This window comes from Leptopilina heterotoma, unplaced genomic scaffold (genome assembly GCF_015476425.1).
Source record: "Leptopilina heterotoma isolate Lh14 unplaced genomic scaffold, ASM1547642v1 Lhet_45, whole genome shotgun sequence".
Lineage (NCBI taxonomy): Eukaryota > Metazoa > Arthropoda > Insecta > Hymenoptera > Figitidae > Leptopilina > Leptopilina heterotoma.
Genome location: NW_025111086.1, coordinates 63970 through 85813, shown reverse-complemented (window position 1 = coordinate 85813; position 21844 = coordinate 63970). Strand labels below are relative to the sequence as shown.

General features: G+C 20.7%; 1 protein-coding gene across 1 annotated transcript in view; it reads right to left on the bottom strand.

Annotated features, from left to right (window-relative positions):
- Positions 1-1102: 1102 nt before the first annotated feature.
- LOC122507155 overlaps positions 1103-21844 on the bottom strand; it is a 46417-nt gene continuing 25675 nt past the window's right edge. Inside the window, exons 2-6 of the mRNA XM_043619720.1 lie at positions 17659-17794; positions 10884-11026; positions 9036-9186; positions 2362-2476; positions 1103-1443 (exon numbers count right to left, since the gene is read on the bottom strand). Of these exons, the coding sequence (XP_043475655.1) occupies positions 1321-1443; positions 2362-2476; positions 9036-9186; positions 10884-11026; positions 17659-17794 (668 nt within the window). The 3' untranslated portion in view covers positions 1103-1320. The remainder of the gene's footprint in view (positions 1444-2361; positions 2477-9035; positions 9187-10883; positions 11027-17658; positions 17795-21844) is intronic.

Genomic DNA, 21844 nt, shown 5'->3' with positions numbered 1-21844 from the left:
AGCCATGTCTGCGACCCTATAGAGAATACTTTCCTAAAAGGACTTGTTGGAGCTTCGCCGTTAATTAGAATCGCTAGATGGATTCGGTTTAACGAATCTCCTGGATTTTCGCATTCACATCTACCCCCCCCCCCTCTTTCTTTTTTCTTCCCCTATAATCTTATAATCTTCATCTTCAGACTCCATTTTTTTAATTCATTCTCTCTACTTCGCTTCTTCTCTATTTTTTTTAATATATATATATAATATAATTTTATATATATAATATATACATTTTTATGTATAACTATATAGTTATTAGTAACAAGTTGTTTATAATTATAAATAACTTTATTTAAATATAGTTAAAAATAACTATACTTAAATATAGTTAAAAATAACTATATAATTGAAAATAGTTTAAAATAACTATATAGTTATAAATAGTTATAAATAACTGTATATAGTTATATATAATTATATTATATTTATATATAGTTATACATAATTATATTTTACTTATATATAACTATACTGAAAAAAATTTATTTGGTTTAATTAAACGTTTACTTGTTTATTATAATTTATTTATTTTATATTTTTAAATTAAAAAAAAAAATTTTTGAAAAATAAAAACAATGTACTTAATTTTTATTGAAATCAAATAAATTGTATTTGAACTAATAGTTTCAGTACTTGAAGCAAATACAAATTATTAATCGGTATTCGAATAATAACAATAAAAATAATTACAATAATAATAATAATAAAAATAATAGTAATAATAATAATAAGAAATACAAATTTAAAAACAAAAATTGATTCGAATTTTGGCACAAATAAATTATGTTACTATTTATACTAAAATAGTAAATAAAAAATAAATTAAATTTATAAATTAAATTTATTTAGACAAGATAATCGTTTAGTTGAATCAAATAATTTTTTTTTAGTGTATACATATTTATTTGTTTATATTTTTGTATACTTTCATTTCTCTTCGTGCAAATCGAGAGCATCACAGACGAGTGAGAATATTTTTTTCGTTTTGCATTTATATATAGTTGTTTCGGGGGATCGCTAAAAAAAAATGTATTACCATTTTTTTTTCATCTTCCTTTTGTTTTCCAGGTAAAATTTACCTAGTAATTTTTTTTTTCTTTTCGATTAAACTCTTTTCTCATCGCGAGGTGGCATTTCATTTTATTTTGCCTATTACACGTGAAAACGGAAAAAAAATGCTTGTTAATTATTTTTTTTCTGCTCTTTCTTTTTTTTTTCTTTTGTAATTATTTAACAGAAGCTTTGATTTCCGGTTCACGACAATTTTTTTCATTCTACTTAAGTGAAGTATTTGCTGAGTATAATAAGAACTGGAAGCAGTGGCAGCAGGAGAGTTGATAGACTAATGGACGAACTCGAGTTACTCGGACATGACGAGAGAGGATAATTTTTACAGTGAGCCTGAAACATAAAAAAAAAATTGGAATAAGAAAATCGGGTTAGGCAAATTTTTAATCGAATTGTATTTTTTATTTTTTCATTAAATATTTAAGTATTGAATTATTAAATTTGGAAATTATGGAAATTAATTATTGAATAATGCATCTTAAATCTTAATTATTAAACTTGCATTTCAATTCTTAAATCTTAAATATCAAATTTACAAATTAAAGAAATTAACTATTAAATTTGTAAATTAAATAAATTAATTAGTAAATTTGAATTTAAATCTTAATTATTAAATTATTAGATTTGAAAATTATGAAATTCAATTAGTAAATTTGCATCTTAAATCTTAATTATTAAATTTGCATTTTAATTCTTAAATAAGAAATTATTAAATTTGCAAATTAAGGAAATTTGGAACATCTTTGGAAATCATTAAATTTGCAGATTGAATCTTAAATATTAAATGATTAAATTTTTGCAAATTAATGAAATTAATCATTAAATGCTTCTTTTAATGAAATTAATTATTGAATTTACATTAAAAATGTTTGATGCATGAAAAATTTGGTGAATTTGTATTTGTGGAGATTTTTTTATTTCGCTTCTCGCAAAAAGTCATTTTCATTTCCCATTCAAGTGGGGACATTAGACTTTTAATTTGTAAATGTATAGAAAATGTAATTGAAGTTTCTGGGCAATAGTCGTTTATAAGTATTCTCCAGTGTAATGACAATGTTGGTCCCTTAACAAGAATTAGCCAATTTTCCCCACTTTTATTGCGGGTCGCAATACAAACTCCGAATCGTATAATTTAATTACGAGTCATTTTGGTCCATGATAATTGGGATCGTTTCTTTCTTTTTTTTTCTCTAAAATAACTATTCGTAATTATTATTATTATCATTATTATTAATTTTTCGTGACACTTACATCTCTCAACGAATTTGACATTCGGTCCAAGAAATTTTTTGTAAATTCTGCCGTTTCCGAGCCACATTCTCTGAGCACGACGTTGTGCGAACAATCCAGATATGTTTGGAAGTAACTGTAACAAAATGAAATTTAATTTTTTTTTAACTTTAAAATTTTTGAATAATATTTATTAAATAAAACATAAAAAATTTAAATCAATGAAGATGAAGTTGTAATTTTTAGAAAAAAAAAAATTGAAATTTAGTTTAATAATTGATTTTTTGGATTTGATTACTTTAATTCTCGAAAAACTTTCTGTAAATAAAAATAATTGTTCTGGAGAGAAATAATTGAATTTTAATCATTGGAATTCAATACTAAGTTTTTTATTAAATTAAATATTCAATTAAATGAATTATCGAAGAACTTTTTGTAAATTATTAAAAATAACTGATTTAGAAAAAAAATTAAATTTATGTATTTGAAATAATTGAATTTTTGAGAGATTTTATTTAAATGACTAAAAAAACAAATTGTCGAGAAATAAATTAATTTTTGTAAATAATTGAATTCGCAAAGAAAATTTTTGTGAATTATTATTAAAAATAGCTTAATTGATAAAAAATTTGATTTTTTTTAATTAAATAAATGACTTTCGAAAGGACTTTACTTTTTGTAAATTTCTAAAAAAAACAATTGATTTGGAAAAATAATTAAATTTTTATATTAAAATAATTGAGTTCTAAAAGGACTTTTTTAAATTATTAAAAATATCTGATTTAAAGAAATAGTGGAATTTTTTTAATTAAATAATAGAGATCTCGAAGAATTTTTTTTGGGAATTATTAAAAATAGCTGATTTGGGGTAATAAATGAATTTTTATATTTCAATAATTTAATTCTCGAAGAACTTTCTGTAAATTATTAAAATTAACTGATTTGAAGAAGTAACGGACTTTTTTAAATTAAATAATAGAGATTTTTATAAACTTTCAGTAAATTATTAAAAATAAATGATTTGGAGAAATAAACGAATTTTTGTATTTCAATAATTTAATTCTCGAAGAACTTTCTGTAAATTATTAAAAATAGTTGATTTATAGAAGAATTTTAGTTAAAAATTCACGAAAATAATTAAATTTTGATCAACAGGAGAAATTTTTAGATTGTGGTTAAATTTTAGAAGAATTTGAAATAAAATTTTTGGAAATTTCAATTGATGTAGAAATTTAATAATATTTAAATATTTATTTTATAGAATTAATAAACTTTTGAATAATTTTGGTTATGAATTTTCGAAAATAATTGAATTTGAAAAAATTGAAATCGTAATTTTTAGAATTAAATGAATAGCAGAAGATTTGAAATTTAGAAAAATTATTCGAATTTTTAAAATAATTTAATTTAGAAATTCTAAAAAATTAAGTTTTTGAAAAATTGTCCTTGAAATTTTTTGCAGATATTTGAATTCCCGGAAATAATAATAATTTAATAATCGCGAATAAAATATGAAAGAAAATTAAAAATAATCTAAACTATAAAAAAGTAAAGTAATAAAAATAGAGCAAAATACGATAGAAAATAGAATAAAATATAAAATAAAATATAAAATAAAATATAAAATAAAATAAAGAATAAGATAAAATAAAAATTAAGATACAAAATAAAATAAAAAATCCAAAAAAAATCCAAATTTCGTCCCATTTTATGAAACAGTCATATTTATTAATTATTAGTTATTTAATTATTATTTATTAATTTTTATTCCTAAAAGAATTTTTTTAATTTCCCTTTTTTGTAAACGAATTTTGCAAGAATGGAACATTTTCAATTATAGCGTATTACTTTCCGTTAAATGGATAAAATTACCCAAAAAAAAAAAATGAGGGGAAAAAAGGCGGAAAGAAGGAAAGAAAAGGAAAAAAGTGTTCATTTCCCGGCGGAGTAATAATTTTTCGAGAAATGACGACTTTACTGGAAGGGAAATTGCCGTCGCGCTTTACTCGGTCAGCCGGACATTTCAATATACGGGGTATTTCCACGTGCAGACCCAGTAAAGTCATTAGCCTATCTATGCCACGGTCTGCTGCAGCTTTTCAACTCGTTCCCCTGGGATCCAATTGCAGGGGATGAAAGGTGTCGAGAGTTGAAAGTTATTTGTTACTCTCGCACCTTATATATTCATCTCGTATTATAATCATTTTCTTTTTTTCCCTCAAATAAAATTTATTTAATTATTCGAGCTATTGCCTTAATTATTATGGGTAAATTAATTAGGAGAGAAAGAGAGAGAGAAAGAGAGAAATTAGAAATTTTTTGAGAAATTATTGGAAATAATTTTTTCTTAATTATTCAATAGAAATAGAAGAGAATATTTAATTTTATAGAAATTATTGTAAATTATTTATTTAAAAATTACGGTAAATAAATTGAGAGAGTATTTGCTTTTAGAGAAATTATTGTAAATAAATTATTTAAAAACTGTGGTAATAAAATTAAAGAATATTTTTTTAGAGAAATTATTGTAAATAAATTGTGAAAAAGGATAGTAAATATTATAATAATATAATAATATAATAATATTATTAAAATAATATAATAATATTATTATATTATAATATTATAATTTATTTACTATTATTTTTCACAATTTATTTACAATAATTTTCTCTTAGAGGAATTGTGGTTAATAGATTTAAAGAAATTCTGATAAATAAATTAATTTATTTAATAATAAAAATTAATTTTTTAGAGCGGAAAATTATTTTTTGAAATCAAAGAGAAATACAGAAAATTATTTATTCTCTTTCGATTTAAACAAATAAATAGAATTTTATTTGTTTTGAATTTTTTTCATCATATTTTTGTGAATTGAGAGATTTTCACTTTACAGAATTTTTATTTAGCGAAAGAATTTCCATTTGACTGGATTTTCATTTTTAGTTGAATTTCCATAAACTCGAATTTTTTCAGGGTCAGAGAATTTTAATTTAATTTAAAAATTCGTAGCAAATTAAAATGTTTTTTCGTATATTTTATAAATTTATCGAAATTTTTTAATTAACATTTTCCATGTTTTCATATATTTTATAATTTATTTTAAATTAATTTTTTTATGTTTATTAATTGAAATATTATGAGAGATAAAAATTGTAAAATGGAAATTCGACGAAACAAAAAAATGAAAATTCTCGATATTAGAAATGGAAATTCTACAAAATTAGAAAATCGAAACTTTTCGAAATTAAAAAACGGAAATTTTTTTAATTATAAAATGGAAATTCTTCAAATTAAAAAACTGAAATTCTCCGAAATTTAAAGAATGAAAATTCTTTGAATTAAAAATTGGAAATTATTGGAAATAGAAAAGTGGAAATTCTCCCAAATTAAAAACAGAAATTCTTCTAAATTAAAAAATGGAAATTCTTCGAATTAAAAATTGAAAATTCTTGGAAATTAAAGAATGGAAATTCTTTGAATTAAAAATTGGAAATTCTTAGAAATAAAAAAGTGGAAATTCTTTGAATTAAAAATTGGAAATTCTTGGAAATTAAAGAATGCAAATTCTTCAAATTAAAAATTGGAAATTCTTGGTAATTAAAGAATGGAAATTCTTGGAAATAAAAAAGTGGAAATTCTCCAAAATTAAAAATTCTTGGAAATTAAAGAATCGTAATTCTTTGAATTAAAAATTGGAAGTTGTTGAAAATAAAAAGTGGAAATTCACTGAAATTAAAAACAGAAATTCTTCTAAATTAACAAATGGAAATTCTTGAAAATTAAAGAATGGAAATTCTTTGAATTAAAAATTGAAAATTCTTGGAAATTAAAGAATGGAAATTCTTAGAAATAAAAAAGTGGAAATTCTTTGAATTAAAAATTGGAAATTCTTGGAAATTAAAGAATGGAAATTCTTCAAATTAAAGAATGGAAATTCTTCAAATTAAAAATTGGAAATTCTTGGTAATTAAAGAATGGAAATTCTTTGATTTAAAAATTGGAAATTCTTGGAAATAAAAAGTGGAAATTCTCAAAAATTAAAAATTCTTGGAAATTAAAGAATGGAAATTCTTTAAATTAAAAATTGGAAATTGTTGAAAATAAAAAAGTGGAAATTCACTGAAATTAAAAACAAAAATTCTTCGAATTAAAAATTGGAAATTCTTGGAAATTAAAGAATGGAAATTCTTCGAATTAAAAATTGGAAATTCTTGAAAATTAAAGAATGTACATTCTTTGAATGAAAAATTGGAAATTCTTGAAAATAAAAAAGTAGAAATTCTCTGAAATTAAAAACAGAAATTCTTCGAAATAAAAGAATGGAAATTCTTGAAATTAAAAATTGGAAATTCTTGGTAATTAAAGAATGGAAATTCTTTGAGTTAAAAATTGGAAATTCCTGGAAATAGAAAAGTGAAAAACCCGCAAATTGAAAACTGGAAATTCTTCGAAATTAAAGAATGGAAATTCTTCGAGTTAAAAATTAGAAATTCTTGGAAATAAAAAAATGGAAATTCTCCGAAATTAAAAACAGAAATTCTTCAAAAAAAATCGGTTTGATAAAAATTAAAAAAAAAAGAAAAATTTCTTTTAAAGGAAAATAAGAGCTACTTAAAAATTCACTATAATGAAAAGCGTGACGTGATTGGCAAAAATATAATTTTCCTCTTTAAAGAGCAAAAAAAAAAAAAATAATAAAGAACAATAATTGAACGTAGTAGTAGATTTGCGGAGAAATAATGATTACATTATGTTTCTCATTAAAGTGAAACTAGAAATTTGACGATAATGACCTTGACGTTCCGCAAGGGTCTCAAGTGCACCTATATAGTCGATTTACATACATAACGTGAGCATAGTTTCCGGTGAAGTATACTGTATAGGAAGTGGTATGATTACATTTCCTCATTTGCATGAGATTCATTAGGAAACATGATCTTAACATGTTGCTAGGACTGTATTTGAATAATTTTGTTTATTTCCCTTAAAAGCAATAGAAATGCACATATAATATACATCTGTATAGCTGCTGCACTCATAATAATTTCAAAGTGTTCTCCAATCGTTATTTCGGATTTTTCGCAGGGAAAAAAATTACACTTTGCAAAAAATTCAGGTAATCTAGCATAGAAAATGTTCCAGTCTTTGGTTTTTTTTTCTTATATCCAAAATAGTAAAAAGTGAATCACCTACTTTTTATTTTTCGCTAAAAGTTTATTAAAAAAAAATTGCAACTACTAAAAAATAGTTAAGAAAATAGAATAATATTTGTTTTTTAGTAGTTGCAATTTTTTTTGTTTTTGTCAAATAAAAATATTTTACCACCTAATATTGTTTATGACGTCATATCTTTTCAATGTCAAGGGTGAAAATTCGCTTTCATTAACGCGAATCACATTGCAATGAATCATCATAATTAAAATGAAATGTGTGAATATACAATCTGGCAATTTTGAAAATTAAAAAGCTCTTTATGCATATTATTATTATTATGAACATAACGAATGTGAAATTTTACTTTTTAATATGTTAATATTTTCAGTGTCAATAGTTCGCATTTGAATATTTAAAAGAAAAATGCGACGCAATTTTTACTCTCTCTTTTCAATTTTTTTCCATCAATTTGTTTTTAATAATATTAAATTCAATATTATGTTTAGTAAGTAATAAAATTATGTAATTAAATTATTAATAAGAAATTTAATTTAATTACAAAGTTAAATTAATAATAAATTAAATTAATAATACTAAATTCAATTTAATTAATATTTATTGAAAGATTAATTGGACACAAATCTAAAATTAATTATATTTTTACTATTTAATAATTAAAGTTTAGTAATTAATTAAATTTAGTAATTTAAGTTCAATAATTAATTATTTAATTTTTAATTGAACTTTGAATTCGAAAACAAAATTATTCAATAGTTTTCCTGAAAAAGTTGTAAGTTTCAGTTAAATTTCCATCGAATAGAAGCTAAAAAAACATTTGCCTTCTTTTTTGTACTGGGAAAAAAAAGTTATTCCAATTAAAAATAATGTTTCAATGAAAATTTCGCATGTTGTTTCCTATTTTATTTTTATTAATACGAGAGAATATAATACAAACACATATATATGTATGAAATAATGTTACATTTCTAGACAATGAATGTCAAAATATTTTTTAATAACGATACATTAATTGGAGAACGGTAAAAAACGTGCTAAAATCCATTTTGTTTGTTTTAAATATTCATTGATTTCAAGTTTTATTGTTAAAAAATTATACAACAAATAAATAGTATATTTTCAATTCAAAGGAATGTAACAATTATTTTTTTAATTTTCAATATAAAAAAATACATTTTTTAAATTTAATTTTTAATTTAAAGGAAAATAGATAATTTCTTTTTTTTTCATCTAAGGGAGCATAATATTTTTTTAAGGGACGATAATAATTTTTTTAATAATTTGATTTTTTTATCTCAAGGAATAAAATAATTTTTTAATTCCGATTTTCAAGCTAAAAGCGAGGCTAAAAGAATATTTTTTAATTATTTCTTCTATTCTTGATTTTGAAAACTTCTTTTTTTAACCAAATATTAGAATATTTACATTATATTCACGGAGGAAAAAATTTATAATGTAGAAATGTATTTTTTTTTTTGGAAAAAATGTTTCTGGTTTGCTTTGGGAAAACAAGAACTTACCAGCACAGTGCTTGTAGAGAAGTTGGACCTCCACGTCCGGAGAGTGATGAATTTTCCATTTCCTTTAATCCATTTTGGTAAGCGTCCGAGCACTTATTATATTCTCTCTTTACTGTCTCTTTCTGCATACATGGAACGTGCTCGAGGAAAGCTGTACATTCATTAGAAGGAGAAAAATTAAAATTATTATTTTAATTGTAATTCATGGTTTTTTGAAAATTTACATAGAAAAAATTTTCTTTTTGCTCCTATTAATTTCTTTAATATTTTTAAATATTTTTCCCTTTTAGTTTTTTTCAAATCGGTAATTTTGATTTTATTTAGTTTAATTTTTTTTGGTAAATTGGTCTGAATATAGTTAATAATCAGAGATGATTTATAGTTGCAGGTTTATTCGACCATATTATATAACACTTTGAAGTGAAAATTTCTAATATTGATTAAAGAGACTGGGAAGTGTGATTAAAATTTAGATTCACAGTCAGTTTCATTAAATGAAATTACAGTGCTTAAACACATGAGAGGGAGAGGGAGAGAGAGAGTAATTAAAAAATAATTACAATTCGAAACTGATTTTTTTTACTGAAAATTATTAATTTCTTTAATTTTATTAATTCCATTATTTCAATTCTTTCCATTCATTTACCATGTTTTTATTTTTGTTTAAATTATATTGTCTGTTAATTTAAAAATTTTCCCAAAAAAAGGAAAATTATTCAAAATATTCATTTTGAGTCAAACTTGATTTTTTTTTATTTGAAAAAGTACGTTTTTAATTTAAAAAATGCATTTTTTGCAAGAAATTGTATTTTTATTGATGCAGATACCTAAGTATTTTTTTTAAACATGATGAAGTATTTTAAAGTAAAAAAATACTTTTTTGAAGTAAAATAAATATTTTTTACATTTGAAAAAAATGTACAGTAAAAAAATAAATTTTCTAATTCCAAAAATATTTTTTATGCAAGAAAATACAAAAATGTAAAAAGAAATACATTTTTAATATACATTTCATATACATTTTTAATGTAAATTAATTATATTTATTGTATAAAAAAATATAATTCAATTAATTTAATCTGAAAAAATATTTCAAAAATATTATATAAATGGAAATAGTAGAAAAAAATCATACATTTCTTTTATTCTGGATGATTAATTAGTTTGTGAAAAATATTCATAAAACATCAATCAATCATTGAATCAAAAACGAAAAAAAGCGAAGAAGACGTCAAAATGCAAAAATTTCGAGGGTTTTGCACAAAAAAAAAAATAGAAAGGAAAATGGGAAAAAATACAAATAATGTCAATAAATAAATAAAAAAAAAAATTTTGTCACGAGATAAAATATTGTTGGGGCAAAATATTCTGGAATAACTAGGACAAAAATAATAATAATAAATAATACATTTTAATAATTTCTCATTATAAATATGAGTGCGAACATTGAAAGTGGCGAAAGAAAATTTTCAGGTCACAATAGAAACTAACATTAAATTTTGAGTCTAAATTGTAAAATTACAGGAAATGTATTTTGTGGTCTAGTCTTTGAATATATATATGTATGTGAATTTTCTTCGTCATAAATTGAGTGAAGAGAGGAGATTCAGTTGGAGTTTGAAATTTTGACGAAGGATATTTAAGCACTGAGCCTACAAATGTATACTGCACATCATATATGTATAGGATGTGAGATAATGCACTTCGCATTCTCTACATTACGGAATATTACCGCTTTTGATTTTGACGTAATCAGCCTCTAAACTCTCTCGCTCACTCACTCTCTTATTAACAATCAATAAATCGATATTCGCCTTCATCTTTCTCTGATTAAGTGTCAATCCTTACCGTCTTGGTAAGTTCCTTCTTGACAGAGCTCTCTAATTGCCATATTTGTGCCTGCATAAATTGTATTGAATTGATCTCTCTGTTGTTCCTTCATACACCTCATTGTGTAGAAATTAATACACTTTACACCGTCCTCCAATATTCTGTAACAGAAAAATGGGAGAAAATATTTAAATTTTATTTTCATTTTATTGGAGAAAGATTTGTTTTCCAATAAACAAATTTTTACTAGACAGAAATTTTAATTTTAAGTAACTTAGTAATTTAGTTGAAATAGTAATTAAAAAAATATTTTTAATGGATATTCTCCAAAAATGTAAATTCTTTTCGGTATTTTAAGTTTTCTTTTTTTATTTTAGGAAATATTAAACATTAATTTCAATTGTTGAAAAAAATTTTCTACTGTAATTAAAAAAAAATATTAGAACTTTTTAATAATTTAATTTAGTGATTAAAATAAAAATTTACTAATACAGTAACTGAAAATTATTTTCTAAGGAATATTCTCCAAAAATCAAAATTCTTTCGGTATTTTCATTTTTTTCTGTTTAAGGAAATATTAAAAATTAATTTCAATTGTTAAAGAAAATTTTCTATTGCAATAAAAAAAAAATTATTAGTTGGAACTTTAAAAATTCAGTAACTAAAAACTATTTTTAAGGGTTATTCTCAAAAAATGGAAATTCTTTTCGGTTGTTTCAAATTTTCTTTTTCTTTTTCTTTTACTTAAGAAAATATTAAACAAATATTTTCAATTACATTGAGAAAATTTCATTTTTTAATAAAAAAAATTATTAATTGCAACTTTTTAGTACTTCAGTAACCAAAAACTATTAATAGTTTATTAATAGTTAGTTTTTTATTAATAGTTTATTTATTTTTATTTATTTTTTTTTTTTTAGTGTATTATTTTTTTCTAAGGGATATTCTCCAAAAATGGAATTTCTTTATAATATTTTCAATTTATTTTTAAAAAATATTAACAATTTTCAAATATCGAAAAGAATTTTTTTTTTGTATCTAATAAAAGAATTTTCAGTTCTAACTTTTTAATCATTTAATAATTAAAAACTATTTTTTAAGAAGGATTTTTGGGAGATTTTCAAATTCTTTTTTTTTTAATTTCAGAAAAAATTTAAAGAAAGGAAACTTTTGAACAAAAAAAGGAACTTTTTGTTTTTTCGATTAAAAAAAAATATGGAAAAAGAAGAAATTTGTGAAGAAGGAAATAAATAAAAAATCGTATTTGAAGTAATTTAGGTAGTTGGAACTTTTTAATAATTCAATAACTAAATTTCTTTTTTGTATTTTCAATTTTTTTTTACAAAATATCAAAAATTAATTTTATCATTAAAAATAATTTTTTTATAAAATAAAAAAATTTTTATTACTAACTTTTTAATAATTTAAACTAAAACTATTTTTTAAGAGACATTTTCCATAAACAGAATTTTTTTTGGGGGGGGGGATTCAAATTCCTTTTCTTTTAATTAAAGAAAATATTTGAAAACAGAAATTATTTGTTTTTTCGATTTACACAAAAAAAAGAAAGAAACTTTGAAATAAAAAAGAAACGTTTCCTTCTTTAAAAACGAAATTAATAAAAAACGATCGACAGTAAAAATAGAAAAATAGGGGAAAAAGAGAAAATAAATTTTTGGGAGATTTTCAAATTTTTTTTTTTTAATTTCAGAAAATATTTAAAGAAAGGGAACTTTTGAATAAAAAAAGGAAAAAAATATGGAAAAAGAAGAAATTTGTGAAGAAGGAAATAAATAAAAAATCGTATTTGAAGTAATTTAGGTAGTTGGATCTTTTTACTAATTCAATAACTAAATTTCTTTTTTGTATTTTCAATCTTTTTTTACAAAATATTAAAAATTAATTTTATCATTAAAAATAATTTTTCATCAAATAAAAAAATTTGTATTTCGAACTTTTTAATAATTTAAATTAAAACTATTTTTTAAGAGATATTTTCCATAAACAGAATTTTATTTGGGGGAGGGGGGAATTTCAAATTCTTTTTTCTTTTAATTTAAGAAAATATTTGAAAACAGAAATTATTCGTTTTTTCGATTTAAAGAAAAAAAAGAAAGAAACTTTGAAATAAAAAAGAAACATTTTCTTCTTTAAAAACGAAATTAATAAAAAACGATTGAAAGTAAAAATAGAAAAATAGGGGAAAAAGAGAAAATAAATAATCAATCAGAAGTTTTGTTTTCCTCGATTTTGAAATAAAAAATGGGGAAAAAAAGAGGAAAAATGGAGAAATAAAGAGAAAATCGTTTACCAAATAATTTGAACTTTCATTTTTCCTCGAGAGATTTAAATACTAATATGGGAAATAAATTTGATAATGGAAAATAAAGTGTAAGGTCCTTGCACAGTTCAATAGAGGCAGAAGAAATTTCTTTTATTTTATTTTTTTTTGCAAATCCTATTCAATAATTCAGCTACATCTGCTGCTATCTAAACCAACCAATCGTAGATTCGTATTATCGTGGTCGGAAATTATGAGGATTCGATAAATTACTTCCCCTAGATAGTCGGATAGATAATACTCGAAAACTTTCCAAGTTTCCCCGGGCAAATAAATTTTCCTAAGCATATGCTGAAATTACAATTCCATTCGTGAATACATATTTAATTCGATAATTTTTAATTATTAATTTATAATCGACATTTTTAGTAAATTATAAGTAATTTATAAAATTGAAAATTTATTTCTTAATTATACACTCAGGAAAAATATATATATATATATATATATATATTTATCTCGGAGTCAACTAGACTTTTTATTTAGTTCAAATAAATTTTATTTGCTTCAAATATAAGTTGTATTTATTTTTGAATAAAATTTATAAGTTAAAATAAAAGTTTTATTTATTTCGAATTAAATTTTTCTTCAAATAAATTAATGTTCCAATAAAAGTTTTATTTATTTTGAATTAAATTTGTATTCAAATAAATTAATGTTCTAATGTAAGTTTTATTTATTTCGAATAACATTTTTATTTGAAACAAATAATTAACCTTGTTGGCTTTGAGACAAATATACTTTTATTTAACTCAAGTAAATTATATTTTTATTTATTTATTGGTATGAATAAAATTTGTCTCTTGGTGTATTTAAATTAAAAAATTATTTTTTGGTTAAATTTAAATTAAAAATTTATTTTAAAAATAACTTTTTCAAAATTATTTTCATCATTTCAAATCAATTATTATTATCTACAATTTTTAATTATTTTTTATGAAAATAATTGAATTCGTTAAAAAAAATTATTATTGTTTATAAAAATAATTGAATTATTGCGAAGCAATTTAAAAAATTTGTAAATAATTGAATTCTTGGGAAAGTTTTATTATTATAAGTTGATTTGGAAATAATTAAACTTTGGTGAAGAATTTTGTTATTTATAAAGATAATTGGGATTTTGACGAGAATTTTTTTTTCTAAATTTGAAAGATAATTGAATTTTATGAGAAGAATTTTATCGCTCTTGAAAATAATTGAATTTCTGCAATAGTTTATAATTTTTCCAAAATTGGTTTTTTAGTGTTTGCAACAAAAAGTTGAATTACAAATTTTTAAAATCTATTATTTTTTAAAATTGTTAATTTTATCCTAAAAAGTTAGCCGCGCGCTTTAGCGCACGAATTGTTGCTAGTTAATAATAATAATAATCATAAAATAATATATAAGAAAGGTAATAATAATTAATATTAATTATTAAAAAAGAAAATTTAAAGAGTAAGTGTATTGTATATTATAATTAGTTTTAATAAAATAAATAAATAGTAGTCCAATAGTTAAATAAAAAAAAAAATAAAATAAGACTCATTGAAAATTATTTAAATTATTATTGTAACAATAATAATGATTTTAGTAATAAAATAATGAAAATAAAATAGAAGAATAAATAAATAAAATAAAGTTTATATTATATAATTAATTTAAATAATTTATATTTATTTTATAAATAAAATTAATATGTACTTTAAAATATATTATAGTTTATTATTATTATTATTTATTTTTTTTTTATTATTTTTTTTATTATTATTATTTTTATTATTATTATTATTATTATATTATATTTTCGAATGTTAAATGAAATATCCTTTATAAACTACTGAGAACGCGTGACTCGCATCTCTCATGAGAAACGAAATTAGCTTAAAAGCAGTGGTAATTAGTGACGTTCATCTTCCTCTTTGTTCCGCTCTTGCGTTTGATTCATCATATCTCTTCACGACCGCCAAGAAAGTGAGGCTGCCGCGTCTTGTAGACATGATGAAAATTCGGTAGTGAACAATCGTGCAAGATTCCCTTAAGTAAATCGTTTCCATTTACAAGGTATCTCTCTCCTTCTCTTTCTCTCTTTCTCTCTCCCCTCTCTCTCGAATTTACCGCATTTGTCTACTGCTTCAAAAACTTGTCGAGTGATTCTACGATTAATCGCATTTAAAGTGAATTCCCAACGGGTAACTTTTGGGAGTTACTTAAAATAATTTATTTTACAACACCCCCCCCCCCCTCCTCAGAAGAAGAATTCAAGTTTCAGAGAAAGAGAAAAAGATGGAACAATGGAAAACGTGTTACAAATGAAATTTTCTTTGGAAAAAAAAGAAAAAAAAATGGGGAAAACTTTTTTAATTGTCGATTTAGTAAATTAAAAATGCTTTTCGTGAGGGAATCTTAATAAGAAATAGAATCAGAGACTTTTTAGGATAATTGGGAATAGAAGGATTTTTTTTGTAATTAATCTAAGTGGGGATATTCTTAAGAAGGATTTTTTTTATAATTGTTAACATTTTTATTTAGATTGTACGATTTTTTTATAATCAATCTAAATGAAGATATTTTTTAGAAGAATTTTTTTTTTTAGATTGTAAGAAAAAGTAATAATTCTAAGTATGACTTACTTTTCCAACAAATTGGTCTAATTGACCTGAATTGCAATATTAATTTTTTTTCTCCTCGAGAAATAAATATTTGCGATGTTAATTTATTATTTAGTTTATAAATTTATTTATAATTTTTAATAATAATTTATACTAGTAACAATTCTAACTAATTTTTTACTTAATTTTGTAAAAAATTAGTAAAAAATAAAAAATAAAATAAAATTAGCAATTTTAAAACTAATAGAAGTTAAAAAATTTTAATTCAAATTTTTGTGGAACACACTGAAAAAAAGTTCAATTTTGGAGAAATTATAAATAATTGCAGAAATTCAATTATTTTCAAAAGTAATAAAATTCTTCTCATAAAATTCAATTATGTTCGAAATTAAAAAAAAAAATTCTCGTCAAAATTCAAATTATCTTTGCAAATAATTATTTATTAAAGAAGTTCAATTATTTTCAAAAATGACAAAAAAAATTCTTGTCCTAATTTAAATTATCTTTAATATCTACTATTTAAAAAAAATTTCCTAAAAGAATTTAATTATTGAAAAAAAATTTAATAAAATTGTGCACAAACATTTAATTATTTTCAAAAATAATAAAAATTCCACAGAAATTCAATTATTTACAATTTTTTTTTATAAATTTTTTCAATTTTTAATTATTATAAATTATTATAAATTATTATAAAACATGAAGAAATCAATTATAATTAATTAATAATTAAAAAAATTAAATTTTTTTATAATTAAATTAATTAATTAATCGATTATGATTTATAAGTTGTTTAATTTCAGAAAAGTTTAAATTTGAAATTTTTCAATGTCTTAATTCCTGTGGAAAAATAATAATAGTTAAATATTTATTTAAATATAAGTTATTTATGTTTTCGAATAATTTTACAATTAAAGAAAATAGAACATTTTTTTGAGTAAAATTATTTCCTTTTATTTTCTAAAAATTTAAAAAGTTTTAAGCTCATTTCAATTAAAATTTGTAATTGAGAAATAGAATTTATTAACATTATTTCCCTTTATTTGGAAAAAATTTTGAATTTTATTGAAACAATTGTAATTAAGAAATAGAAATTATGTAAATTATTTCCTTATATGAAAATTGAAAATTTTCTACGAAAATATGTAATGTTTTTTTTCCAAAGAAATAAAATAATAATAAAATAATAAAGAATGAGTTTGTGAACAATATTGTTATTGAGAAATAAAAATTTGGAAAAATGGGTATTTATTTTCAATTTCTTAATCATAATTTTTTAACAATTTTCTATTTTTTATAAATAAAACACTATTAATTTATTTTATAAATTTCTCTTTAACTTTTAATAAAAATAACAATATTTATATTTTCTCTCCTCTTGAAATAAATATTTGTACTACTAATTTATTATTTCTATTATTGATTGATAATAGAAATTAATTTGTAATATTTCGAGTATAATATTTTCAGATAATTATTAATAATTTGCAATTATTTTTTGGTAAATAAATATTTTTCTATAAAATATTATTAAATAAAAATGATAAAAAGAAAGAATAGAAATTAAAAAGGGGAATATTATTCTACTTTTAATATTATCATTTAAAAAGAATAACATTCTTTAAAGAAAAATACTAAAAGTAAAGAATTGAAAAATGTACAAATGAATAAGTAATGAGAGGAGTATAATTAATTAATTAAATGTTCTTTAAATACTTTGAGGAATAATGAAAAGAATTAAAAAAGAGAAAAAGAGAGTGAAATATAAATAATCGTTATAGATTTGTTTTTAATTGAAGCATTGGGGGAATTTTAACTGATAATTAATTAGTTTTAAAAGTGAAGCGAAAAAAATACTCACGGGCAGACAACTTGATCGAGTTCTTCTTTCTTGATGAAAATGCTCAGATCGTTGTTGCGGGTGATTTCTTGAAGTGGCTTGGCACATCTGGATAATTCCTCGTGTCCGCACTCCTCACCACGGCCACTAGCCAGAACTGCAAAACAATTGAAAAAGAAAAGAATGTAGAAACAAAACAAAAATAAAAATGAAGAACAACAGATGAGAATTTATTTCTTTCTTTTTTATATATAAGAGAGAAAGAGAGAGAGAGAGAGAGAAAATAGCTTTTATAATATCGCAAGCGCAACCGTTCCGTCAGTTCAACTTCTGGTAAAACACAACAACAATTCCAGCTAATTTTATTCGACGACTTTCATGCGCAGATATATATCAAGTTATAAAGTAGTTTTTGAAATTCGTGCACCGGAAGAAAGTCGATTTTCACACCTCTTTTCTTATAAAATACACACAGGAACACACACACACTTTTCACTTAATTTTATTTCTCCTGCGGAAACTTTTTTTCGAGGAAAAAAAAGAATGGAAAGAGAATTTTTATTTCCTGCTTATAACTAGAAAGCAAAATTAATATTTCATAAAAATTTTTCATTATTAAGAAATTTGCAAAATTTATTATTTATTTATTTATTATTTATTTATTTATTTATTTGTTAAATTAATAATAAATTGATTAACATGATTAATAACTAATAACTAATAACTAATATTTATTAGTTATATTAATATAACTAATAAATATTAGTTAATAATAAATAATAAAATTTGATTAATTAAATATAATTACAAATATAATTACAAATATAATTACAAATATAATTACAAATATAATTACAAATATAATTACAATATAATTACTATTGTAATTATATTTAATTAATCAAATTTTGTTATTCATAATTATGTTAATTAATATATTTATATTTATTGCTTCGTCGTTATTATTTTATAATAGTGACAGTAATAATAATATTAAAAATAATATATTTTTGTAATGTCTCGTGTCAGTGCTATATAAATAAAATACACTGAATAAAATATTTATTTGATAGAAAAATAATCTGTTATTTCAATCAAATAAATTTTTTCTTCCTGTGTATAAAATTTAAATAAAGAAAATACTAGGTAATAATAGTACACTGAAAAAAAAATTGATTAAAAAATAAACCGATTATTTGTCTAGTATTAAATTAATGTTTATATTCGAATTTCGAATCAAATAAATATTTACTGGAATCATATAATTATAATAATTATAATAATCACATGATTAAAATTAAATACATTTTTATTTAAATCGAATAAACATTTTCTAAAATTTTTAACTACAATATTTTTCTTTAAATATCAATTATTTTTAATATTTTTAATAATTTTTGAAAAAGTTCTTTGAGAATTTTCAAATCCATCTGTTCACAGTAATTCAATTTTATGAAATTTCTATTATTATTTTCAAAAGTTGTTAATAAAAATTCTTCGTAAAAACTTGAAATTTAATTTTTACGAAGAATTTTATTAACAACTTTTGAAAATAATAAAATATTTCATTTTTTTTAAAGAAATTTAATTAAAATCTTAGTGAAATTTATTGTAAAAAATAATTTTATAACAATTTTTGTAAATAATTGAAAACTTTTTGAAGAATTTAAAATTTTATTACATTTTTTTAAAAATAATTGGATTTCTGAGAAGAATTTAAATAATAATTTATGTAAATAAATTCATGCGAAGAATTTTATTGAATTTTGTTTAAATAATTGAAATTTTGCCAAGAAATTTATTAAAATTTTTTTAAATAATTTTATTCTTGAGAAGAATTTCGCTATCTATTTATAAAGATAATTTAATTCTTGACGAGAATTTTTAAAAAATTTTGAATATAGTTTAATTCCAGCAAAGTATTTTATTATTTTTCTAAAGAATTGAATTCTTGCAATGAATATTGATATTTATTGAAATAATTGAATTTTGGAAAAAAAATTTTATTAAAATTCCTTAAAATAATTGATTTTATGGGAAAAATTTTGTTTATAAAGATAATTGAATTCGTTTGCAGAATTACTTAAAAAAATTTTGAAAATAATTGATTTTCTGCGACGAATTAAAAGTTATTTATGAAAATAATTGAATTATTGCAACTAATTTTATTATTTTATTTAATAATTAAATGTTTCTTAAAATAAAATTCTTTCGTCAAGTTTTAATAAAATTTTTAAGATTAATTGTATTTTTCGAGGAATCAATTTAAAATTGTATTAAAAGTATTCGAAATTCTGCGATGAAAATAATTCGAATTCTTAATTGAAATTTTACTATTTATAAAAATAATTGTTTTCGTAAAATTGTATAAAAAATTTTTTTTTTTAATAATTAAATCTTTTGATAAATTTCATGAAAATAGTAAAAATTGAAAATTATTTAATCGCGATAAACTTTTAAAAGTAATTGGATTTTGGAAAAAATTTTATTTAAATTTTTAAAAATAATTGAATTTCTGTGAAGAATTTTGTTATTTCTTGAGATAATTGAGTTAAAACTTTTGAAATAGTTAAATAATATTAAAAAAAAATTTATTCTTGTCATAAATAGAAAAAATTTTTGAAGGTTTTGTATTAAAATTCGTGGTAATTGATAAATAATTAAATAAGTAAATGATACTATTATAATATTAATTAAATAAATAAATAATTTTATTAGAAAAAGATATGCTCAATATTTTTTTATAATAGTAAATAAAATAAATAAATTAATAAAAAATATTTAATAAAAATAAATATTCGTATTAATAAAAACTAAATTTATAATAGAAAAAAGGGAAAATAAAAATTGAGGAAATAAAAGTCAGTAATCTGTTGAGGGTCGTATATAAAGTGATGTCGAAAAAAAGGAATACAAGTTTACACTACTGTAGGTCTGACCATGCACTGAGTTGATCCACTTGAATCTCTACTTTTCTTTTTCCTGAATTAAAGAAGGATAAAGATTTTCATAAAAAAAAATGTGTATTCAATTTCTTTTGATTTTTTTTATTAGGAAATATAAAAGATAAATTATTAATTAAATAAATAATAATATAAAATGTAAATTTTAAAGAAACTTACTGGAAAAAAAATTTATTTGATTTAAGTAAACAATTATTTGCCTTTTATCAAATAAATTTTTCTTGTAATTTTTATTTGTCTTGTATCAAATTATTTTTTGATTGAGTCAATAAATTTGTATTTTTGATTCAAATACTGAAATATTTGGTTCAAATACAATTTTATTTGATTTTGATAAAAATTTTTTGACGTAAGTAAATATTTATTATTTTATTCGAGTGAATATTTATTTAATTCAGTTAAATATTTATTTGATTCAAGTAGATATTTATTTGATTCATGTAGATATTTATTTAATTCAAGTGGCTATTTATTTGATTCATGTAGATATTTATTTAATTCATGTGGCTATTTATTTGATTCAAGTAGATATCTATTTAATTCAAGTAAATATTCATTTGGTACACGAAAATATTTATTTAATTCCATTAAATATTTATTTGGTAATAGAAAATATTTATTTATTTCCAGTATATATATTTATTTGATTCAAACGGATATTTATTTAATTCAAGTAAATATTCATTTGATGCAAGAATTATAATTATAATTTGGGTTTAAATTATTATTTAACTTTACATAAATCTAAATTTTTCTACTTTACTTTTCACTTAGTAGCTTTTTTCTATACTTTAAAAAAATTTATTTTTGATTATTTTAATTTAAAAATAAAATTTTTATTTTTGATTAAAATAATCAAAAAGCAAAAAACGTAAATTTTTCTCACGTGTGTTTATTTATTTTTAAATCCAACTTTTCGATTCGTTATAAAATTCTGAGAAGGAAAAAACAAGAAGTTAGTTCACTCTGTATATAAAAATAACCCCAAGACTACCTTTTATGATTTATATTTTATTTCCGGTTTTTACTGTTGCGCGCCAAATGTGGAAAAGTATTTTGCTAATTACACTTGTATTCGTGGAAAGGGAGATTTTTTTTCATTTTTTTTCCCTATACTGTCCGGAGGAAAGAAGTTTCTATAGATATCCGTTCAATCATTTATTTCCGAATTTGGTGAAAACAAAAGCACAGAAAGTGATTGAGAGAGCGAGAGAGAGAGAGAGAGAGAAAAGGTTGGCAGGAAT